The sequence below is a fragment of the Anoplophora glabripennis genome, unplaced genomic scaffold (genome assembly GCF_000390285.2).
Source record: "Anoplophora glabripennis isolate ALB-LARVAE unplaced genomic scaffold, Agla_2.0 scaffold18, whole genome shotgun sequence".
Classification (NCBI taxonomy): domain Eukaryota; kingdom Metazoa; phylum Arthropoda; class Insecta; order Coleoptera; family Cerambycidae; genus Anoplophora; species Anoplophora glabripennis.
Window position 1 is genome coordinate 533,144 of NW_019416221.1, and position 25,488 is coordinate 558,631.

At 33.4% G+C, this 25,488-nt stretch overlaps 4 protein-coding genes across 4 annotated transcripts; 2 read left to right on the plus strand and 2 right to left on the minus strand.

Moving 5' to 3' along the window:
- Positions 1–1,519: 1,519 nt before the first annotated feature.
- Positions 1,520–10,580, minus strand: LOC108908306 (USP6 N-terminal-like protein). The gene is made up of 5 exons (XM_018712329.1): positions 10,488–10,580; positions 9,361–10,284; positions 7,940–8,089; positions 7,572–7,884; positions 1,520–2,774 (listed from the first exon to the last, which is right to left on the minus strand). The coding sequence occupies exons 2-5, from the start codon at positions 10,183–10,185 to the stop codon at positions 2,266–2,268; spliced, it is 1,797 nt and encodes a 598-aa protein (XP_018567845.1). The 5' UTR covers positions 10,186–10,284; positions 10,488–10,580; the 3' UTR covers positions 1,520–2,265.
- Positions 10,581–11,010: 430 nt separating this feature from the next.
- On the plus strand, positions 11,011–11,432 carry LOC108908185 (transmembrane protein 258). Its single transcript, XM_018712122.1, has 2 exons — positions 11,011–11,016; positions 11,078–11,432. The coding sequence occupies exons 1-2, from the start codon at positions 11,011–11,013 to the stop codon at positions 11,315–11,317; spliced, it is 246 nt and encodes an 81-aa protein (XP_018567638.1). The 3' UTR covers positions 11,318–11,432.
- A 785-nt stretch (positions 11,433–12,217) lies between these two features.
- On the plus strand, positions 12,218–21,860 carry LOC108908237 (intraflagellar transport protein 172 homolog). The gene is made up of 20 exons (XM_018712195.1): positions 12,218–12,256; positions 12,308–12,577; positions 12,639–12,819; positions 12,882–13,153; positions 13,208–13,394; positions 13,455–13,678; positions 13,737–14,086; positions 14,167–14,441; positions 14,513–14,891; positions 14,948–15,273; positions 15,327–15,604; positions 18,203–18,472; positions 18,554–18,922; positions 18,971–19,268; positions 19,434–19,743; positions 19,807–20,021; positions 20,079–20,380; positions 20,710–20,911; positions 20,972–21,216; positions 21,563–21,860. Exons 1-20 carry the CDS (start codon positions 12,218–12,220, stop codon positions 21,794–21,796), a joined length of 5,226 nt encoding a protein of 1,741 aa, XP_018567711.1. The 3' UTR covers positions 21,797–21,860.
- A 242-nt stretch (positions 21,861–22,102) lies between these two features.
- On the minus strand, positions 22,103–24,077 carry LOC108908224 (regulation of nuclear pre-mRNA domain-containing protein 1B). Its single transcript, XM_018712175.1, has 6 exons — positions 23,818–24,077; positions 23,519–23,752; positions 23,360–23,466; positions 23,044–23,242; positions 22,712–22,887; positions 22,103–22,562 (listed from the first exon to the last, which is right to left on the minus strand). Exons 1-6 carry the CDS (start codon positions 23,969–23,971, stop codon positions 22,416–22,418), a joined length of 1,017 nt encoding a protein of 338 aa, XP_018567691.1. The 5' UTR covers positions 23,972–24,077; the 3' UTR covers positions 22,103–22,415.
- Positions 24,078–25,488: the final 1,411 nt, after the last annotated feature.

Here is a 25,488-nt window from a genome sequence, read left to right on the forward strand (position 1 = left end):
TTTAATTAAAATGTATCAAAAAAAAATTGTTATTGAGAAAAAGCACTGAAGCTAATTTTGGTACACCAAAAAATATGATTTTGTTTTATCTTGAGACATAACTTGGATTAGAACGTATAAAACCTTAAGGCAAGTTTTGACTGCCAGCCTCGTAATAAGTATACAGGGTGGCCCACGGAGAACTGCGTCGATCGATATCTAGGAAAGTACTGCTCCGAAAAATTTAGCAACATAGCAATGTGCCTGGTGCGAGCACAACTAAAATATCTAAAACTCTCCAGTACTTCCGGTTATACCGGAAGTCGACACCAACTTCATTTTTGCATTTTCGTATTCTACGTTAAATTTGAGGGTCACTTTATTAAATCAATCGGATTTTCGATACCTATAAATTGAACACCCTGTACTTTCTTACTCGGTCGTATGCAGATTGAAATTTCCTTTCTAGCCATATAAGCATTGATATGGGTTGTCGTTACTACTTTAAGATATATTTGCAATTATCTATTCTTTCAACAGTTTTTCTCGTATCAAACCTGTTGTCAAATTAGCCATGACCAGAAACACTCCATAAACAATTGAAGTAACATGACATTTGTCAAATTATTGTTGTCTGAATAGTTTTTGCCGAAAATTTAAATAAAAATCCCTGGGGTTCGTTTAAATTATACTAATGAGGATTATTCTAATTTGTTTGTTATTTACGGAAAATGTAATATAGTAATTTCAAGAACATGTAGAGAATCTGCTGTTTTTTTCCATAAATAACAAACAAATTAGAATAATCCTTATTAGTATAATTTAAACGATCCCCAGGCATTTTTATTTAAATTTTCGGCAAAAACTATTCAGACACAACAATAACTTGACAACTAACTTGGCAGATGTCATATTATTTCAATCGTTTTTGAGGTGTTTTTGGTCACGGGCAATTTGACAACAGTTTTGATATGAGGAAAACTGTTCAAAAGAATAGAAAATTGCAAATATCTCTAAAAGTAGTAACGGCAACCATAAAAATGCTGATATAGCTTGAAAGGAAATTTCAATCTGCATATGACAGAATAAAAAAATACAGGGTGTTCCATTTAAGTTAACAAAGTTATAGCTGTTTGAGTTTTCAAAATGTAACAGCAAAAATGAAACACCTAGTATTAAATGTTTTAATTTGTTGGTATACCATAATTTAGCGTTACCTATTCTCTTTACAGGTACCAAAAATCCGCTTGATATCAGACTCCTGAAAATAGTTACTAGCATATCCGCGGACTCTTGCATTTGCCAAATTTTTTATTTAAAAATAAATATCTCAAAATCTATAACTCCTAGGTATAGGGAATGTTTAATAAAGTGACCCTCAAATTTCACGTAGAATACGAAAATGCAATAATATATAGGGTGACCCATTTAAAATAACAAAGTTGGTGTCGACTTTCGGTATAACCGGAAGTGCTAGATATTTTAATTGTGTTCGCCCCAGGGACATTGCCATGTTGCCAAATTTTCAAATTCTTCGGAGCAGTAGTTTCCTAGATATCGATCGACAGATTTCCCGGTGGGACACCCTGTATAAGCAAAATTTGAACAGTCTGTGTTTTATACAGGAACAGCTTTTCTCATAAAATATATATTACAGCAAGACACAGGGGAGTGAAGTAAGTGTTTTTTTTAAATAAAATCTATGGATTTTGAATTTTTTGTAAAAACTACTTATTTTTGAAAATAATTTTATTCGCAAGAAAATTGTTTGAAAATAGATACATTTTTAAAGCAGGCAAGATTTATGACAAGAAATCTGTTATAGAACATATTTTATATATTTAGAAAAAATACTATATCTTTTACGAATTATATAAAACTATTGAAAATCCCTTTGCTCATGCTAAAATAATACTTTAAATACTTGGATTTTCCCACAACTTAGGCCCCAAAACTTAATAGTATTAGTAGAATAAAGTAGTATGAATCCCACATAAATTGTACCATTTAAAGATAAAATAAACAGGCTATGTACAATATAATAAATAAAAAAAATATCATTTCTAATAAATACTATTCATTACGAGTAAACATACTGCTATATAGAACTTTTCTCTTGACAATTAAGACAAATAAAACAAGTAAAATTGTTTTTTATAATAAATCTACCTAATCGTTCAAATTATAGGAAAACGGTGAAAATATATTGGATATTTATCTGGACAACCCAATTAAGAACAACAACTTGATACAAATAGATGAATCTGAACATTTACAGTTATTTTATCAATTTAGATCAACAGGGCTATCTATTCTAAAATTTTTTATTTGTCCATGTTCTACAAGAGGAGTTGGTAGTTCATCATTATCTATCCTAATACGAATTTTATTTGTGTCCAGAAAAGAACACGGCACTTTCTGTATGTCGCCGTTATGAGGACTAGCAATTGGCGTATCTAAAGGTGAATACGGTACATATATTCTCAGAATATCGGGACTAGGATTGTGTGGTGTAGCTCTAGGCGTAGAGTGACTACTTACCGCTCTTTGGAGGCTGCTAGTAGCACCTATGCCAGAGCCTACGGAGCTGGCGCCTCCCACAGAGTTGTCAGACATGTTACTGTGTGTATCCAGGCTGTTTTCGTGCGCCTGCGATCGGGTAATCGTGGAGAATACCGAAAGGTCCGCAGTTGACGTTACGCTGGTGTCTGCTAGGGAACGTCTTGAACCCGTGTGTTCGCATTCGAGGAGGGAACTGGCGTCGTCGATGCTGGGATCAAAAGAAAATTTTGAACCTGCAATAAAAAACGACGTAAAACATGTAATATGCCCGTTAAAGGTAAGGACTCGGGAAGATTTTATGTAACGGTTAGCTCTGTGGTTCTATGTGGTAAATCGCAATGCAGTGAAGAGTAAATGATGAATGCATTTTCAGTGCATGCAGGCATGCTCCCATTCACGATTACATGACAGGTCTGAATTTAATAGCGTTAATAAATTTTAAGCGAAGAAAATTTATGTCCGAATACCCCAAACACGGCACGAGTCCCAATATGATCACTTTAATTTTCACTATTCGCCAACGGACAAACTTCTTTATGCAAATAAAAAAAATTCACAAAGTGAAGACGTTTTGTTGAACATTTGCTTTATACGTTTTTTTATCAAGCATAACTTTTCCATAAAATCAAAAATTATAATACTTTTCCTTTTATGGACTCTGACTTACTAGATATAAGAAATATGAAAATGAAAGATAACTAAAAAAAAATTAAGCTAACAACTTATACAAAAGCATATGTTGGACGGGAGTTTTTAGCTTCCTACAATGCAAATAGATACCTGGACTGTAATTTAATTCTTCCCAAATATCACAGTTCTTCATAATCTTAAAACCTTCTCCGATACATTCTAGGAACGGATTGGATATGTCGAAGTTATAGTCCTCTTCAAATAAAAACATATGTTTAACAAACTTTTTGCACGAAACTTTACTACTTAGCTTAAAAAAAGCAAACTTTACATAAAAATAGCTTACTAGTAATTATGTAGCGTTTTGTTCGATAAACTTAATAAAGTTATGGACAAAACTATCTTTAGATATATTTACAAACTTATATTTAGATCTCCCCCTGTCATCTCCGTTAGATTTTTACGGAAAATGCATTCAAAATTTACACGGTATTAGTCAAAGAATAAATATGAAAATTATTTTTCTCCTTACCATTTTGTTAACAAATTCACTGTACACACGTCACCTTTGCAAAATGCCACAGAAAGCAATGTGAAGTTAGTAAGATTCCACAAAATGTGACACAAGAAAAGCTCATACATTTATTACCATGTAGTTTGTAAAAATCATTTGAAACTTTTTCTTCATTGTCTTCATGTGCCGTTTTCAGCCCAGACTAGGGTGGGACCAGGAGATCAAAGAATTACCTACATCTAATCAAGAGAAAATGTTTTATTTCATGCGAGTACCATGCACACCTACCAAAAAACTTTGAAGGACTCCTGGAGACGTTATTCAAATGCTGATTGTAGGCAAAACTAGAATAATAGAGCTGTTTTACCAAACTAAGCCATTTGATAAAAAAGTATACAGTAAAAAAAATATTTAAACTATTTTTTAATAGTGAACGGTGAAAAATTGCGGGCCTAAAACACATTTTATAGAATTAACGTACTATTCTAATACAATGCAAAGCAGGAAGCGAGTTGTATTGTTTCTAAACTGTTTTATATTGCTTTTGCTACGCTACGGATAAAATTTTGATGAGACTCATAAAAAATCGGAATATTCCTTGATTAATTTCATTAACAAACCATTTTGTTAATTGCACTGAACAGCTTGAAGCATTAACAAAATTTTTAATAGAGTTTGATGCCTTCAAAAACCAAAAATTTATTTTGAAAACAATCACAAAAATAAGTTACACATCTTACACATTTTACATGAAACTGATCAAGAAATCCGAAAATTTAAATAACAAAGATCATTAAATGCTTTATGTATACAGGGTGTTTTTGAAGTCGATGCCATAACTTCAGGAACTTGTTCCTTGGGATATTTTAGACTAAAAGGATTTAAATAAATCGGGAATTTTTTTATCTTTTTGATTATTACATTGTGACAGTGTATTTAATTAGTTATGTCATTAGCTCAATCATCTTCACAGATATTTAAATAAACGTGATATATTTTTTTAAATTCAATATCTTGTGTCTCAAAAATGAGTAGTTTTAGACGCTTGCTTTTTACCCAAGGAGCAACCCTTTATATTTATGACGTAAACTTAAAAAACATCTTGTATAAAAGTCTAAGAAAACATTTTTGTTTTTAGGAGTTGCAGTAATAACCAAGTGACAAAAATTAAAATTGTTCTACCAATTACTAACGAAAAAACTACCCATTGAATTTTTTTTATGAACAAATTTCAACTCTATTGTAACACTTCTTTTAAGGGGTAAAGCCACTCTAGAATTTTGAAAATAGATTTTTGGATAAATGGTTTAACAATGCTTTATTATGTGAAGAATATAGGAAAAAGTTTTAGGTGGGGGAAAAATCAGGAGCACAAGTTTCTTCAAGGTGGAGCGCAACCACTCGCAGTGCTCTGCGGAAGTGTTTATTGTATCTGGTCTTAACAAGCACGATAGTAAGCTATTATGGACACCAGATCGAGTCTCGGATCAAGCCGAAAAGAAAGGATGAAGAAAATATCAATATAGAAAGCTTAATTATATGGTGCAGGCGTCACTGATTGAAGGTATACATATAACGAATTTCTTATGCTGAACAGCAAAAAACATAAAAGCGTTTTTCAAGAAATCACTTTTTTAAAAAGTTCTCAATCAATGGACTTGGAAATTTTATAGAAAGGTTCGCAATAACATAATTCAGGGAACATCATAGGAGTTTTAGGGTTAGTACAATATCAGAAAAATTTTTGTTTTTGTTCCAAGGCCACCCGTTACTAAGAAACCATTTCGGCCATTTAGCCCTCTAAAAAGGTGTTTTTGCTTTCCACCACCTACAGCCGCCATTTTGAATCCAAATTGTTAAAAAATTCCCAATACTACCTGACGACATGAATAATAACATCGTTTTGTTCCCGAAACTATATTTTGCATGGATTTTTCCTTTAAAATTCCAGAAAATCAATTTTTTTCCAACCTCTAGAGTAACGTTATGCCTTAATAAGAAGTCTAGTATGGTCTACATATTTGATACATTAGCTTGCTATTAATATCTAGAATTTAAATTGTACCTATATCGCATTATTTGTATTAGTAAAAGTGCCCGGCAGTGTTTAAAGTAACCGTGACAGGATAGTTAGTATATATTTGATGAAAAGGAAAAATGTTATAATGAAAAATTTAACAAATGAATTTTTAGTTATTAAACGCAGTTAGCAAAGATCTTGAAGACAGGAAGAATTCAAAAACGAAATTAGGTTATTTTGAAATAGGGCACGACATGACACCAAAACCCTTTAAAATGTGGTAAATTATATATTAGAATAAGTTTACATACCAAAATAAAAAAATATATTACATAAATTTCTTAATTAAATTCAAATATATACAAAACGGGAAATAAAAATCTGTACATACACTTAAGTACAAATTACATTTATAATTAACAAGCCATTTTTTTAAAATAGGAATAAAGAAAAAACATTTACAAAATGCTGAAAACATCCCAAACTTATTTTAACAGATACATATTAACAGTAAGAGTAGTTTATTGCACATAAAAAAAAGTAACATCGATGGCATTCAAAAATTTTACTTCATAAATACTATTTAATATTGCAAAACGGTACTGAAACTATTACAACTTAAAAAAAAGTATATTTACAATAACTGATTACAATATTTATCGAAAGGGAATGGATCATTTTATTGTTAGAACATTCGAAAACCCAGAGACCGGATGTAATAAAATGAAATGATAATAAAACTTTCCAAAATTATGTTGTTTGGCAATACTTAAATAAAATTTCTATTAACTTTTACTGCTTTTAAAAACATTCGAGACGAGAAGTGATTTAACCGGAAGACGATGGTAAAGATAAATTACTTTTACATTGACTTGGAAGTTTCTAATAAATATTAGAAATATTATAAATAAATCTTACATTACCAAAAAACACTAAATGTGATTCACTGCCTTGTCAGCAAAATTTGTTCTTATTTTATAAATATAGCTTAGTCAAATTCCCATTAATGAAAAAAAAATAATAAATGTAGATATAATCATATCTAAAAATACATAAACCATCAAAATAACAGTCATTTGGCAACTTCACCGACTTTTGTAAGAAATGCCGTAAGCTATGACTGCACAGTTTTTGGTCTTATTTTAAAAAGAAAAGTGTTGTTGGCTCCAAAAATACTATAAACTGACACTTACTATTATTTTTTTATCAACAACCACCTTAATGAGTGTAATTTTTACATTTTTTAAGGAACAGCACACAGTAGTGTTAAGAAACACTTCGTTGGTAGAAAAAGTCTATCAAATTAAATAAAAATATATATAGCGTCTTATTAAAGAAAAAATTATTAATCTTTTGTTTTTTAAAATCTGACCGAAAATAGCAGAGCTTTAACTAGCGGCTTTCTTGCAAGACACATATAGTAGGAAACTAAGTTGTCGAAACAATCACTGGAATAGTTGAATGATTTCCGGGCTGGTTGCCACGTGGTCGGTTTACAACACTTGACATTTCGAGAAACATATCGCTCTCTTTTTCAGAAGTTACTCAGTTCCAGAGTAACTTCTGAAGAAGAGAGCGATATGTCTCTCGAAACGTCAAGTGTTGTAAACCGACGACGTGACAACCAGCCCAGAAATCATTCAACCATTAACGACAGCTACGCAAGCCTACAAACAAAACCAAATCACTGGAATAGCTTTGTAAGTCGACTAAGCCATACGTAAGAAACCTACAGCACATATTAATAAAAAAAAAGTTAAAGCCTTGTGCATTCCTCGACACTGCTGCTAATACTATCACATATACTGCTTTTACTAGCTAATGTTGTGCAACTACCGAGAGTAGAATTATTTTCAGTATCAGTACCTGTGAATCCGACCGAGTCACCGACAGACAACTGGCACTCCCTATCTCTTTCGACAGCTTCCTTCGCAGCCTCACTGGTCAGAGTTATAATCTCGTTCGTCTTTTTCTCTTTTTCCGTAAACGTTTCCTTCCTTATACCGACGATTTCCTCAAATGTGGGCTCTTTGAAGAGCCCAAACGGTCTGCTCGGTAATTCTTCTTTTGTGGGGGGACCAGGCAGATCTAACTTATGCCTCTTTAGCTCGTCCATTGATTGCTCCAAGTGACGTACGACTGTGTCCTCATCGTATACAAAATCTTTGTACAATTTAACCTGAAATTTTTTGTGTTTAGGAGACATTACCATTTGCTAAATTAAAAAAACGTACTTGAATGTAATGAACAATTGAGTCCATATCGTTGAGTTTTAATAATGATCTTTTATGTAATTTGAGTATTGTGTAGGCCATAGCAGTAACAACTCGTTCTCCGTCTAATAAATATATATCCCATATGCGCAGGCACAGATTGAATGGCACCTAAAACGTAAATTATAAAATGCACCTTTTATAATCTAATTTCTGAATAAAGCAGCAACGATTTGATTTTCGTACTTTAATAATCCAAAAAAGTACAAACGAATAAGTTGTTGCAACATAGATTCAAAAGCTTCATGCCTAGCTCAAAAAACTTTTTATCTTTATTTAGAAAAAAAAAACATTAGCTAAACATTTCTTCAATTTTGAAGCACTTCCAGTTCTACAAGAAACACATCAAATTTCTTATTTTAAACTTCAACAGTTTAGGAAAACGTTTTTTTTTTTCAAATGAAACAATATGTCTGAAATAAAACTATTTTTTTTACATCGCTGGCACTAATTAATTCGCCAGCTATTTATTGAGTTGTTTAAATATAAAAACTGAAATCTTTTTACATCTTAAGGTCCTATTAGAATTCCAGGTAAAATTCCAACCATCCAATTGAGTTTGTCAAATTTCATGAAAAAATATTCTTTGCCAATTATAAAAAAAATATTTTCACCTTTTATTTGTTTTTCAAATATACTGAAGTATGTACAAAATATGTGCCGTTGAAATTAAGTTAAGTGTAAGAAGTTACATGTAAATTTAGTTATTTCAATGTTTTAATCAATAGAGTTATAAATTCGACATTCATTATTTTTGTGTTAAGAAACAGAAAAATCACACAAAGCCTTTTGTAAATATATTTAAGTAGGAAAAATGTTTTTTTAATATTTACAAAATGGGCAATAAAGCGTAACAAGTTCCTGAAATCCCAAAATAAGCAAAACCTCTTATCAATAATCAATTTTATCAAAAATTCTAGAATACAAAAAGTTTATAAGAGTCCATCTGACGATTACACCGTATATCGTATAATTTTATTTTAAGTACCAACCGAGGTACCAACCAAATGACTGGTAACCATAAACTTTTACATCATACTAAAAATTTGCAAAGTAAATTGAAATAGAAAAGTTACGGTAATGTACATCAACTTAAATTTTACCTATATTTGTACAATTTATTCAGTATAAATTTGAATATCACGCCATTTAACTATGGAACTTGCGTAAATTAAACAAAATACTTGTTCCCCCCCCCACTCTCTTTTTGGGAACAAGGTCACCCATTGGAAAGATGTGGAATGCTCAGTATGGTGTAAAAGTATTTGCTGGCAACCGAGGACAGCAACATATCTTAAATGAAGCCTTAACCTTTTGACCCACTAAACTATTCTAGGTTATAAAATATGTAATAAATTTGCAAAATTGTATTTTCCACTCACCCTTTCAATGAAGCACACAAAAAACCACTTCAATGAGTACAAAATAGCATCTAGTCCGTGTTTATCAAAGTGTTTTTTAACCTTAGGTAATAACTTTGTTAGTATACGATCGTGATGTGCCAGAAATCTTGTTAACTTGGGAAAACCTTCTTTATAAAGTCCATGCATTGCATATTTCGGATTACTCAATAAAATATGCACTGCCCAAAAAGCATCTTCTTCATTCATATACATAAGAAGCACCCCAGCTAGTCCAGACATACCTTGACAATATCCAACTTCTGAGTTATATATAGCATACGCAGTTAGAACTTTAAACAGAGATTGTTGTTTGATACTATATCTTTCTCGATAATATAAATGTTCTCTAAACTGTCTATTTACATCAGAATCTATTTGTCTAGCATCAGTTGAATACTTCCTAGCTAATCGCATCATTTCAGTATACACATCTTTGTTTTCGCTTTTTATTTTCTCTACTTGCAACAATTTACACCAAGCTTCAGGTCTTAAAGAATTTGGAATGCCCTTATATACTCTAGAATGTAGTTTTTCTTTAACAGCCGAGCTTTCCCAATTCTTCAACATTTTGATCCATTTCTTTTGACGTTCTACTTCAATTTGCAACTTCTTTGCTTCCTGCGGGTCCACTTTGGATGGTAATCGTTTATCATGGATAAAACCATATCTATCTGTGGCATGGTAGACCTCAAACCCAGGGTCCTCCCAAGGATCAATTTCTGCTCCCTCCCGCCCTTGTTCATAACGTTTAAAAATTTTTTCTCGCTCTTCGGCAGATCTTTTTATGAGATCTTCTTCATTCATCCCATGTACCAGTTTTTAAACGATTTATACACACTATACCCCAGCATTCCGCTATTTATAACTAAAACTTGATGACTGCCTCATTGAGTTTTAGTACATCTAAAAACATATTAAATGAAAAATTAAAATGGGCGAGTGTATAATTATTAGTGATTTTAAAATTTTGCAATGACACATGTCAAAAGCCCTCGCCTAAAACCACCCGTGAGATAAAAACAAACTTTGGTTTGACAATGTACGGTCGCAAATTAATTTCTATAATCAAATTTATTTGAAAATGTGTTTTATGAAAGTTTGTTTACCTTCATGTTTACTCATAAAAAATCAAATTTACTTGCACCAACATCCATCAAAACCCGCTAGGACTGCTGACAACTTGACAGCTTGACAGCAATAATATATGACATTTATCAGTGATATTTATTTGACATTCGACGTTTTGAATTGAAGCGTGTTCGATTTAACAAGTTTAACTAAATGTTTAAATTCTTCGCACGGCACCATACATGAAATTTTCGGAATCACTATGACTGAACTACTTTGAACCATCTATTTGAAAATTTCGCATTTGAGACTTTATTACCTTTTGTTCATTTAACTTAAATCCTAGATTAAAGAAGTATAGCTTAAATATTAATTGTTTATGTTCTATGATTCTATCTCATTTCTTATCTTTCCATGATTCTATCAATCTATTTTACTGTTGTGCTATGATCATACATTTCTTGTTTTTTATCAATTTTCAACTTGTATTTTGCCACGTTCGTGAGTCAATAATCAATTAAAATAAAAAATGGTAAGAAAATACTAAATAAAACTATATTAATGAAAGTGATCATCTCATAGTTAATAATTTTTTTAGGTTAAGTATTAATCAACTTTCAATTTGTAGGTGGATTCTGCAAAATTAACCCGTTATGTTTCCCCGGTAAACCCTGCAGTTTTTCCACATCTAACATTTGTTCTACTGGGAATCGGAATATTTTTCACTGCTTGGTTTTTTGTATATGAAGTTACCAGTACTAAGAGGACAAGAGACATTAAAAAAGAACTTCTTTTGGCACTAGTAGCGTCTGGATTTGCAGGCTTTGGAATATTGTTCTTACTTTTATCTGTTGGAATTTATGTATAGTATTTATATACCTACTATTTTGTACTGTTTATAATTAAGTTTCGTAATTATAATTTGATTATTTGTAATACCTAATACATCAATTAAATGATGTTAATAAATTATAAGAACTAAATTGTCTTTTACATAATAATATTTGACAATAGAATCAAGTGGTAAATTACTGGACGCTACTTATGAGACACCCTGTATATAACATTTAAGCTTTAAATCGTCATATTTATAGTATAAATAATTAATAAAATGTTTGGTCTCATCACAAGTACCTACCTAACTTAAAATTGTAGGTATATGTAAAACTTTGATGATTACTATAGTTGAACTGTAGGTTTGTGAAATTTGTTGTATAAACAAACACCTTATATTCTAGTAATATGGAGAAAATTCTATATTTTCCTTCTAATACGAGTAGTTCTAAAGTTATTTGTTTATTGAAGTAAGTTCATGATAAGCGAATGTAAGTTAAAAAAGGGTATTAACTCGAAATTGGTCTAAACGAGATTTTTTTTTAGAAACTCGATGGCAATGATTTAATTTTTAAAATGTCCGGTGTTATTAAATTTGTCGTTCTATATGTAATGTTAGTGGTCCCCGGTGTCTCTGCCATTGGTTGATTAACTCAAGCTTCATGACTTTTCGTCAAACATCCAGATATTTTAGAAAATGTGAAAATTTTCAAAAATTTTCTCTACATTGAAAATGAAGCTTTCAGGTCATAGGATCCATACCTTTTTCTTTTACTTATTTTGGTCACATAATTTTAAATTTGGTCAATTAATTCGAGAACGCTCTGTATAGATCTGAGATTTCTATGGCAACGGCATGTAACCACTGTAAACAATGCAAAATAGACATTTTAACTACAATCGCAAACCTAGACATTTCTGACTTTCATCAACAATGCAACTGAAATATTTACAAACTATATTGGAAGCGCAGGCAAATATAAAAACTAAATTTTAAATTCATAAAGTAACATATTTTTTTTAGGAGTTTGATTATAAAATATTAGCACTATGTTGGTCTCCTAACAATCAGAAATTAGCTGTAGCTACGTGTGATCGACAAGTATTATTGTATGATGAGAAAGGGGAGAAAAGAGATAAATTCTCTACAAAGCCTTATGATCCCGAAGCTGGGAAAAAATCTTATGTAATAACAGGAATTGCTTTTAGTCCTGATTCAACCAAAATAGCTGTAGCGCAAAGTGACTGTATTGTGTATGTTTATAAAATAGGAGAAAAATGGGGTGACAAAAAGGTTTACATTATGATTAAACTGTAATAGTTCGAAATAGTTTTTTCTGTTTATGTAATTTCAGGCAATATGTAACAAATTTCCGCAGCCGTCACCAGTTACATGTATAATATGGTTGTTGACAGGCCCAATTATTTGTGGTTTGGTAGATGGAAAAGTAAGGGGTCTGCAAATAAAATCTAATAAATCGCAAAGTCTCTTTGCATCAGACAGTTTAGTGGTTTCATTAACATCGAATTCGAAAGGTTTGTTGTGTACTAAATCTTACTAAAAAAATTAGTAACAGATATTTTTTCCTTAAAAAAAGGTACAGGTTTTCTATCGGGGCATGTAGATGGGAATGTAATTCGGTTTTACATCACAAACGATCACAACGAAGATGAGGCACAAGGCAGAATAGCATTACATTCAGTTCCCCCTTTTGCACTAGCCTGGCCCCAGGGCCACATATTTGTTGCTGGCTGTGACAAAAGGGTCTCTGTTTACAATAACCACGGCAAGCTAGTAAAAAATTTTGATTATGTTAAAGATAAAAGTGAACATGACTTCACAGTGGCTGCTTGTAGTCCAAGTGGACAGGTGAATTAAAATTATATTAAGTAATCTTTAGTTGCAGTAAATAAATTTTTTTAGGCCGTGGCAATAGGAAGTTTTGATCGTTTACGTGTTTACATTTGGAACACCCGTAAATCCATATGGGAAGAAACTCCTCCCAAAGAAATTACCAATTTTTATACCATTACTGCATTGGCTTGGAAAAGAGACGGTTCTAAAGTAACCTGTGGAGGTTTGTGTGGTGCAGTTTTAATGTTTGAATCAGGTAAATTCGATTATTTGTAATTGTTAAAATAGCCCATGTTATTACTTGAGTTGCTTCTAGTTTTGAGGAGAACTGTGTGGAAGGATAAGTTTGAAATAACTTATGTAGGACCCAGTCAAGTCCTTGTCAAGCCTCTGGACAAAATCGAAAGAGGTATTATTTTGAAATCTCAACATGGGGGAGAAATAGACGATGTTAAAATAATGGGTAAAAATTGTTATCTAGTGGCGCGAACGGAAGATACTTTACTAATTGCCGATTTAACTAGAAATTTATTAAGCGAAGTAATAAGTGATTATTTTTACTATTAATTTAAAGAATTATACTTCCTTCTTATTTTAGATACCTTGGAACAATTCCGGTCGTCATGAAAAATTCTACTTTGAAAATCAAAACGTATGTTTAGTTTTTAACGCAGGTGAATTAACATTGATAGAATATGGGGACAACGACGTTTTGTGCTCTGTTAGGACAGAGTTTGTGAACCCGCATTTAATCAGTGTTCGTCTCAATGAAAGAAATCAGGTAGTGGAAAATAAAAAGTTGGCTTATTTACTCGATCTGAAGACGATTTGTGTTGTGGACCTAATAAGTAGTTTTATGATTGGCCAAATAAATCACGACTCGAAGATAGATTGGTTGGAGCTTAGCGAAACGGGACATAAACTCCTCTTCCGAGATAAAAAACAAAGGTAAGATGTTTTGTGGAGGTCCTTAAGTACATTCTGATTTATAGACAATTATTTTTTAATTAAAATTTCTTGCTTTTCAGATTACTTCTCGTAGATACGGCCACTCAGTCGAAACAAACAATTTTTACTGGTGTTAGCTTCGTTCAGTGGGTGGAGGGCAGTGATGTTGTGGTAGCCCAGGCTGGCAATAACTTGGCTATTTGGTACAATATAGAACTGCCAGAAAGCCCCACTATTATGACAGTGAAAGGCGATGTCGCAGATGTAGTAAGGAACAATGGTAAAACTGAGGCTGTCTGTGTCGAAGGCAACAATACAATAAATGTGGAACTGGATGAAGGCCTTGTTGAATTTGGTAATTATAAACCTATTTCTCAATGTCCGGTATCAATTTTGGTGCAATTGCAATGCAGTAATTATTTGTAGGAACTGCGATAAATGACAACGATTACAGTCGAGCAATATTGTTCCTCGAGAGTATGGGAACTTCGTCCGAGGCAGAGGCAATGTGGCACACCCTGTATTTGATTGCCATGAAACAGCAAAATTTAACTTTGGCAGAGAGGTGTAGCGCCGCATTGGGAGACGTCGCCACAGCACATTTTCTGCAGGAGACATCGAGTGAAGCTGAAAAATTTGCTAACGAATATAATGAGATCTCTGCAAATTCGCCAGAAGTGTGGGCCCGACTTTCAGTTTTGTACGGCGAATTAGGAACCGCTGAAAACATTTATTTGGAACAAGGTAACGTCGAAGGGGCCTTGGATATGTACAAGAGACTACACAAATGGGATGACGCGATAAGGTACAGTTTAACACGCTGCGGAGTTACTCGCTTTATAATAATATTGACTATTTCAGACTTGCTGAACAAAGAGGATACGAAAATTTGAGAGAACTAAAAGAGGAGCACATGTCATTACTCCTACAAAGCGGTCAATATGAGAAGGTTGGACAGGTTCTAGAGAAAGAAGGAAAATACGAAGAGGCATTAAGTATGTACTTGAAGTCAAATAAACTAATACGCGTACCTAACTTGCTATCAAAACATACCGAATTGCTAAACGATCACACGATAATTGCTAATGTATTAAAACGATTAGTGAAACAAGAACTATATGAACCTGCCGCGGAAATATACGAAAAATTAGAAAAACCCGATTTGGCCATGGAATGTTACAGAAAAGGTGAATTTAAAACAGTACACCGTTAAAAAAATCCAAGTACAATTTACTTCTAGGCAAACTTTGGAATAAAGCTGTTGATTTGGCACGAAATCTAAGCCCTGATCAGGTGGTACACCTCGAGGAAGAATGGGGCGACAGTTTGGTGGAAAGCAAGCAAATGGACGCTGCTATAAGTCACTACATAGAGGCAGGTTGCACACTTAAAGCTCTCGATGCAGCCGTGGCGGCCCGTCAGTGGAAGAAAGCCGTCCACATTGTTAAAGTTATCGACGATCCTGATACCGTCAAGAAATATTATGAACTTATCGCTAATTATTTTGCGGGTATTAAGGTGAATATTTTTATAAATTATTATTAGTTGTTTTTATATTACGCATAGATTAACTTACTGATAAAATTTGACACGATTCTATAAGATAAACTTTCGGAATTTTCCATTTCAAAAGCAGCACTCAAACAATGTTTTTTTATATTTAGTCATTTTCATAAAAATCAATAGTATTTTGAGAAAAATGCAATTTAATTTGTTGGGAAAAATCGTAGTTAGCTACCTGCTTTCAGCACCCCCAAAAACTTATCTGTAGAATTTTTTTTTGCACTAAATTGTTTTTTTTTGGGAGAAAAGGGTAACGCTTGATTTAAAAAAAAATAAAAGATGATACGAGTATGGTACATAAAAAATAATATTCTTATTTATCAACCCTTGAATGGACGGTACTTTTTCCAAAACATCCTGTATATTTGTAGAATCTAAACATGTTTACAAGTTAAAAGAAAATGAAAAACAGACTATCATTGATCAATATCAATTTAAGTATCGAAAATTGCAACCAGAAGTGAAAAAAACACTTACATCTGGTGTCCGGTAAATAACGGATAACCTTTTAACTGTAGAAGGGGGACCCTAAGGTCGTTCAGAAAATAGAGATAAGACTTTTGTCTTAGTACAAAGTCTCTTAGTTTTTCAGTTATTTTGTTTTTTTTTTCAAAATTTCCGCCATAGGTTACTTAATTGGTCACTGCGGCCACAAGAGAACCTATTATCTTTCAGTTATTATTTAATTTTATTTAAAAATTACAGTAAATGTTCAAATTGTCTGCCGCCTTCCCTGCAGGCTTTGCACCTTCTTATGAATGCTCTTCGGAGCTTTCGTTTGTATCTTCGCTGACCAACATAAAATTTAAGTTAAACTTTTTTTAAACAAGAACTATTATTGCTAGTTAAAAATTCTGATAAGCATCTGATAATAACACAATTCAAGAATATTACGCAAAATAACTGAGAGATAATACGTTTTTTGTGGCCGTAGTGACCAATAAAGTAACCTATGGCGGAAATTTCAATAAAAAATCGAAATAACTGAAAAACAAAGAGACTTTGTACAAGACAAAAGTCGATTTTCCGAACAACCTTAGGGTCCCCCATTATTTACCGGACCCTGTATATAACAAAAAGTGGCATTTGACAAGTTTATTGTATCATTAAATTAAAAGAATTAAGGACAAACGGCCTACCTTCTATTCATTATATATTATCATCAAAATCTATCACTCTGGCACAAAATTGCACTTATACGGAACAGCACATTGTGTACCGTGTACCGTGTAATAAATAATATCTACTATTACCTATTATTATCTCTTCATTTCATGACCAAAACTAAAGAAAAAAAGTTCTTATTTACAGGAGTCCGCAATAAGCTTCGTTTTTGACATATAGGGTGCATGGGCTAGAATGTTTGCTTGCGGTGGGCCCAAGCAAGTTCTTTGGAGCCTGAAAAAAAAAAAGCTTTCGCAATCGGCAACTTGTCGAATATAATTGCAAAAACCTGAACACGTTTGATTTCTTTCTAAAAAAAAGATCACGAAGTCAGCGACTGCCGATATGATAGACGGTAATATTAGATCTTTTTTCTGGGGTGGGACGTACACACTCTTGCTCTCTCTTAGCTACGCCCATGATTATAATCAGTATAGGGTCAAATGCAAAAAGTATTAATTCCATAAAATCTAATTCATATGAATTTAAATGCTTTATAGCCATTATACTATCTTTCTGCAGAGTGTTTTATAGCCTTTATACAGGATGTTTCGGTTTATGTTTCGATTATCCCTTCATGGGATTTTTTAGTGTTGATATTTGAAAACACTTATTTTATAAAATATTTCCGAGTTTGATGAAACTATATTTAACCATTTTTCTGATTAAAATTAAACATTTACTAAATTTGATATAAAATCACTGCTCGTATCTCATTGTGGTGATTCTAAGAAAAAAAATCCTATTTTTTTTCTAAAAACTTAACTTATATTAAGTCAGCTACCAAGTACCCGAGATTTCCCCCAGAGTTTTTTCCTGGACTCTTTTCCCTGACTTTTACCCCTAACAGCTAATAACATTTTGCCACTTTTTATTAAATGTAAAAAGTATTAATTCCACAAAATCTAATTTATATGAATGTTCTAAAAAAAAGATCACGCAGTTAGCGACTTACCGATATGCTGATATGATAGACGATAATATTAGATCTTTTTTTTTGGGTTGGGCACCGGGCTTTCTGGGGTGACTGACTGTTTTTAGTTATTTCCATTTATTTTTCCACATTTGTTGTAAGGTGAATTGATTTTCTAACTGGTCAGATTACCAGATTTGAAATCATGTTATTAGTTTCACGTCTTTTGGATTATCTCATATATAATACGTACATACTGAATTCAAGTGAATTATCCTCCAGAACACGTAAAATAACTAAGAATTAAAAAAAATAATTTAATCACTGTATCTCAACAACAAAATGTTTGCAGATTTTTACTTTTTTATTTTTAATCGGAGAATTACCTATAAATTGTAACACCTTGCATTTATACATAAAATAATTATAAAATAGTACCAATCGTGTTTTATTTTGCACAATTTTTTTCCTGTTAGGAATTTTCGACAGCCGAAAAATTATATGCCGCCTGTGGTATGTACAAGGAAGCCGTCGACATGTATAATGAGTGCGGTCAATGGGAAAAGGCTCATTCATTGGCTTCTAAGTACTTAGATCAAGAAGAAGTATCAGACATGTACATAAAGCATGCCGAACAGCTTGAGGAATCGGGAAGGTTCCGGGACGCAGAAAAATTGTATTTATCCGTTAATTCCCCAGATTTGGCGATTGCTATGTACAAAAAAATCGAACAGTATGATAATATGGTATGTATATTGTCTCACAGTAATAATAGATTTGTAAAAATGTTTTCATGATGTTAAATAATTTATGATCTCTAATTTTAGGTAAGACTGGTTGAAAAATATCACCCCAATCTCTTACAAACGACCCACTTACACCTGGGGCAGCAGTTAGAGAGCCAAGGGAAATACAGAGCTGCCGAGATCCACTATTTGGCAGTCAACGAGTGGAAAGCTGCAATGAACATGTATCGAACATTGGGCATGTGGGAAGAAGCGTACAGAGTGGCAAAACAAAACGGAGGTCCAACTGCTGCCAATCAAGTCGCATTTCTTTGGGCCAGGACCCTACCCATCGATTCCGCTATTAAACTGCTAAATAAATACGGGATCCTCGAACCTTGCGTCAACTACGCCTGCGAGACGTACCAGTTTGAATTTGCGTTTCAGCTTTGTAAGAACTTGCCGAATAAGGTAATTGTTTCGTTAAACACGAAGCGCAGCTAATTTGTATTTTTAAAGGTAAACGAGGTGCATTTGAAATACGCGATGGCTTTGGAAGATGACGGGAAGTTTCCCGAGGCAGAGACGGAGTTTATTCAAGCGGGTAAACCTAAAGAAGCGGTTTTGATGTACGTTCACGCCCAAAACTGGATTGGCGCACTACGAATTGCGGAGACGCATGAACCCGCCTCTGTTCCAGAAGTGCTGCAGGCTCAGGCGGCGCAGTGCTTTAAAGACAAACAGTTTTCGGAATTTGAAGTCTTGCTGCTTCGTGCGCAGGTTCCGGAATTAATCGTGCAGAAATATAAAAGTGAAGGTATTGCATAGTAACACAAATACACATAAAAAAAGTGGTTGGCACCAAACTGACTTCAGATCCTTCTTCTGCGGGCTCAAAAACAACAATAAGGGTTTAATCAAGAGAACAGACCACTTTTTTATGTAATTAACCTTTAATTAAAATTTGCCCTTTCTTTTAAAGATATGTGGATAGATGCACTGAGGGTATGCAAAGATTACCTACCTCATCTATATCCAACGCTTCAAGCCGAATATAGTAATTCTCACCACAATAAAATGACAGACGTTAACATCGAGACATTATTATCCAGGGCGAACGAATGGGCTTTGGCCGGTCAACATAGGCAAGCCATAGATTGCCTCTTGCAAGTCAACACAAACATTACAGAACCATCAATTGTGAAGAGAGCTCTTCTGAGGGCCGCCGACATGGTAAACAAGTTTCTATTCGGGCAGGAAGCCTTAGATATTATAAAAATTTTATCTCCGAGGTAATTAAAGTGACCGAAATAATATCTTCAGTTTAAGTTGCTGAGAAATATATTTCGTTACAGGCTGATCGAAATAGGAGAGTATGGGGTAGCTGCACAGCTGTACGTCAGCATGGAGATGATGAAAGAAGCTATCGATACTTTTATAATCGCCGAAGAGTGGAATAAGGCCCGGAAAGTCGCCAAAGAACTAGAACCGGCCTACGAGAGCTACGTCGAGAGCAAATACAAAGATCGGCTTCTTAAAAAAGGCGACGTTGAGCAACTTGCAGACGTTGGTAGGTTTACCAAAAATTTTTTATACTTGGCATTGAAAAATAATAAATTTATTACAGACATCATCGGAGCACTGGACTTGTTAGCCGAACAAGGCCAATGGGCGAGATGCATCGAGAAAGCCAAAGCCCACAACACCCCGATATTACATAAGTACGTCGCTTTGTACGCCGCGAAGCTACTGAAAGACGGATTCGTCGTGGAAGCTTTAAACTTGTACTCCGCTCACGGAGCTCCCGCTATGCCCCAGAATTTTAATATTTACAATCACATAGCGACGGAGATTTTTGGGTCAAATGATCTATCCGGACCGGACAGTTACGTTGTCTGGGAGCAACTTCGGCAGATGCTTCAAGAAATCGTTAGTATAGGGTATTAATTACAAATTGATGAGAAAATATATTTCAATAGGAAAAATAATACCTCGTAAAATTAAATCATTTCAAATAACCGGGTGCTGAAATTAAAAAAAAATGTCGATTTGCAAAAATATTTCTGAAGAAGTTTAAAAAAAATGGTTATAGACTAATAATTAAACTAATTTGAGGTAAAAATTCTTGTTGAAGTAAAGAAATCTCACTAACTTGTGTCAAATATACGTATCTTCAAAAATATTTAAGAAAATGTGAATTCTTTTCCAAATTTCATCGCCTTTTACTCGAAAATAAAAAAATCCTATTTCTTATACAGAACGATGGGTTGGAGGTGGCACCCAACGTTACCACGGACACAAAACTGCACTTTAGAAACCTCTTACTAATAGCGCATTACTACGCCCTAAGGACGGCATGCAGACAGGTGACATCGCTCAAACCTATCGGTGTAAAAATCAGCACTGCGCTTCTGAGATACACCGACATAATCCCAGCGGACAAGGCCTTTTACGAAGCAGGTAGATAAAGTTTGTAGTTTAAAGTTTCTTAAAGCCTAACATTTATATTTGTAAAAAAAGGAAAGGACTTGAAAGAAGAGGGAAGACTGTCCGAAGCTTTCGTCTTTCTCAATCATTACCTAGACTTGTGCGAGGCTATCGAGGAAGGCGAGGGTCAACTTGTGGACCATTCCGATTTAACTCAAACAGATTTTCCTTCGAACATTCCTTTACCGTCCCGATTGTATCTCTCCGAAGACACGAAAGAACACGAGAATATCAGAGAATGGGTGTTGGCAATTAGTATGGACCAAAAAATCGACCAGGTAATTACTGCACACACTATAATTAATGATTTTAATGGAATTATTGAAATGTAGGGAAAAATTGGCCGTTTTAAAGATTCTATTCGTCATTTTGTAAAAAGTTTAATTTTTATGGATGAGACAATTTTCCTCGTGTTGCATTAATCAAGGTCAACAAGCTGGCGAAGTCATAAAAATGCATAAGTTTTGGCCGAAATGCCTGTCTTTAATAATTTGACCTTGTTAATAAATAGGTCTAGTGTCATTTTTTTAAAATTTATTTTAAGGATGCAATTACTTCACGGCCACAATTACTTCACATCCTGATTTATTTCATGGAAACTGTAACTAAATCCAACATTTTCAGACACTTCCACTGGACGATAGACAGCTATATGAAGCTTCGTTACAACACGGCGACAACCCTTGCATCGTAACTGGTTACCCTGTACGAAAGCAGTCGGTTTCATTTTCGAAAACCAATCTCCAGGCTAATAAAGACGCCTGGGCCAAACTGAACATGGGAGCGAAAATGTCACCCGATTCCAACGTGGCTGGTGTTATTTCCTTTATCACTAAATGGTGCGGCACACCCAATTAGGCACCGTTTTCATAAGTTTATTTATCACGAATTTATTGTGAATTAAGCACTATTGTTACAAGCATTGCTGTGGTGTCTAGTTTATAATAAAAATTGCACATATGGATTGAAATAATTATTTTAGTGTTATCGATATTATCGTGAAATTTCGAGGAATTTTTCTTCATTAAATTCATATTATAGCGAGTAAAAAGTTTAGTCAGGTTGTCGCTTCTCAGGTGTCATAGTGACCGACGCACTTCGACGCCAACGAACCACGAAGTGATAACGTCGTAATATACAAAATTTATATAAAAAAAGGACAAGAAATCAACATAACCTTTTTATTCTGCGAATAGGTTTCATATCACTAAAAGTTAACTATAAATCCTATTTTTACAGTTCACGATAAGTAGGATTTTTCAGATCCTTCAAAGAAAAATATTCATTTTAAACATTAGTTAGATGCCAACCACTGTTTCAACAATAAAAAGTTTTAGGATACCTAAATTCATACAAAAATAATAACGGGCTACCTCTAATTAGTCTACATTCTTGCCTTCCCCTGCTTCGTATTACTAAGGAATTGAACAATGTACGACGCCAAACAACAATATAAACGTTTAAACCAGTGGTTATCTTATTGCATAAATAAATGTTCGGCCGAGGGAAGGGGGGCTAATCCATCGGTTACGTTTGGTAGTTGCGTCAAATCCGGTAAATTTCGGATATGATTGTTGAGTTCGGAACGAACGCTAAATACTTTTAGTAGTTTCTCTTGGTATTCCTGAAAGGAAACATGAAATACAGTTAGCGACACAAAGAAATGAATTTTCTAAGCAAAAATAAAACTACTTCCATACAAGATTCGTTTTATACTTGTGTATTTTTGTCTACCAAAAAAAAAATAGCAACTTTATTATTTATTCCACTTACCTCTAAATTTCGTTCGGCTTGAGCCAATAGTTCTTCTTGTACATGCAGGTACTCCCTCATCATAATTGCAACTTTTTTTCGATGCTCCATCTCGGCAGCCAACCTCATATTGTACTGGCTCAGCAAATGAACTGCGTCCCCAACTTGTACACTAAGTTTCTCGGCTGCCTCTTTATCTAAAATTTAAATATGATACAGTGCGCTCGGTAATAATGAGCAAGTTGGTTATTACATAATTATGACAAAATCTAAAACTTTATGGTAAACATATTTCTACCAATTATAATATTTCTGTGGCTTTTACAGTTTATAAAATATAATTACTGAATTACCTTCTATTTTTGAAATTAGGGACACTTCAGATACTTCCCTAGGGAGTTGGGCGATTCTTTCTCTAACAATTTCATCTGAAGACGCAATATTTAACTCCAACTCTTGTATTGCCCTTATTAATTCCTCAGGTTCTGGAGGATCTCCGGGAGGAGTATGAGGACTTAAGTGGACATGTGTTTCTATAGATCCATCTGAATTCTGGAATGTATACACTAATTACGTTTTATCAAATGATTAATTTACACAAAAATATTGTGATGTTTATACTTTAACATAAACATAATTTGTTTTGAGTATGGTTAATTAAATTTTTACCTCAACAATTTTTTCAGTCTCGGACTTTCTCCTTTCTCTAGTAGGGCTCCTGCTTTTTTTGTCATTTGGTTTAGACCTTTTTTGTGGTGGTTCATCCTTTCCTAAAACTATAAATTAATAAATAAATGGTTATACTTTCAGTTAAATTTAACAATTTACCGAGCGCTCTCTTAAATTCGCTTATTAAAATTCCATCGTAAATACCACGATCATTCCAAATCGTGAGCAATCTGTCTAAACTATTTTTTGTTTTCTCATCGCTTCTGGACATGTGTTCGAAAGCTTTTTTTAAATGTAAACCATATTCTTGTCCATATTCAGGTCCTTTTTTCCTACTGTTCTGAATAACGTCATTTGCAAGATACATAAAAGTCAATTTTTTATTTTCTTTTGCTGAAATTAAAGAAGCAAATCGATAGTAATACTTCAGAATTAATGAAATAATTCAGTTTTTTTACCTTTTATCAGTTCTCTAATCCAAATCTTGACCACAGTGCTATAGTGTTTTCTGTGATGAATTAGCCATAATGATAATGTTTGAATACTTTGTGAAGAATTGTTTAATTCACCCAATTTTTTGATAAAAGCAGTTTCCGTAAAACCACCAGCCATATCAAATTTGTTCGTAAAATTATTTGACAATTTCTGTTGTAAATATAACCAACAAATACGAAAATACGAATTTTGGAGTAAAGCAGTGTCTAAGTTAACATGATCAAAAATAGAAGTTATTAGGGTCACAGTAACAATTAACGGTTATGTTTGGATCAATTCAGCAGTTCTTAAAATGTTTAGTTTACAAGGGTACAAACAGAGATCGTTTCGTGCGGGTATAAAGCACAGGGCAGGGATATTGGGTCCTCTGCACAAAATCAAAATATAATAAAATAGGTCCTCTGTGTACAAAGTACAAGGGTCAACATGTCAGATTAGCTGTCATTATATTTTGATTATAGTGGGTCCTTGCGTCCTTGCCTAATCTATGTAAAAAGTAGGTACTATTTAGTAAACGTAAATACACCAAATTATTCTTGAATCGGTTCCCTTCAAACTTATTTTCTAGATGAGCTACTGGTTTATAATTTCCATACCATTTTTCGCCATCCTGCAGAGGTCTAAATCAGTACCCTAAACATAAAAAACAATAGATGCGTTTTGAAATAAGCGTTGCTGAATATAGTAAATATAAGATCTATGGTTATTCTCTTTAAAGCAAGAATAACAGTCCATGTTATAATATAGATCAATGGTTTACCGAGTGGATAGGCAACACACCTCACCAGTGTGCATTATTGTGGGTTGTGTACATGTAAATAAAAAAACCAAAGGGGTTTCCAGCTTTGTAAATTAAAATATTTGTTTTTGGAATTGTGTTTTTTATAATATTTGAGTCACAACCAGATGTAGAAATTTAACCAAAGGTTCCTCAAATCTTAAAGCAATTAATCGTATATATCGCTAACATATATTTTAAATTTGTACTAGCCATAAGCCAAACACAGTTAGCAAAGGGTACAATTTTGCATATAAATATTTTTTTATCTTTATACCTTTAGGTATTATCGTTATGCAATGTCATTTTTCGATCATGGAAATAAGAAAATTTATTTTCCGTAATTTTCCCATTCATTATCAATCTATCGGACGGAATCGGATAGAACAACGAAAAATAGTTGTAGGTACATATTCTCTTATAAACTTATTTCTAGATCTCCACCGTTTTCTAGATACAGGATGTTGAAGTTCCCAAAAAATTTTATTTACTGTAAATATCTTTTGAAATAATGGAAATATTTAAACTAAATTTGGTGTACGTAATATCAGGTCAAGTTAGTTAAATATTGCAGTATCAAGATTTTGGGGAACCAGTGGCGTAGGTACTGGGAGGCGCCGTTATTAAGAACTTCAGAATTACGACGCCACAGAGTATGCGAGAAGCTCATTTAATTCCCAATTTCATTTCAAAGAAAAAATAAACCCTCCATTTTATTAGAAAAATAAACCATTTTCGAGTTATTGTTTTAAATAAATTAAATGTGGACGAGCATTTTAGTTACATCTGTGTACCTACGATCGTTTTAACACACGAGATCCAAGAACTTCCCTACGGATTTTATGATTTCATATTT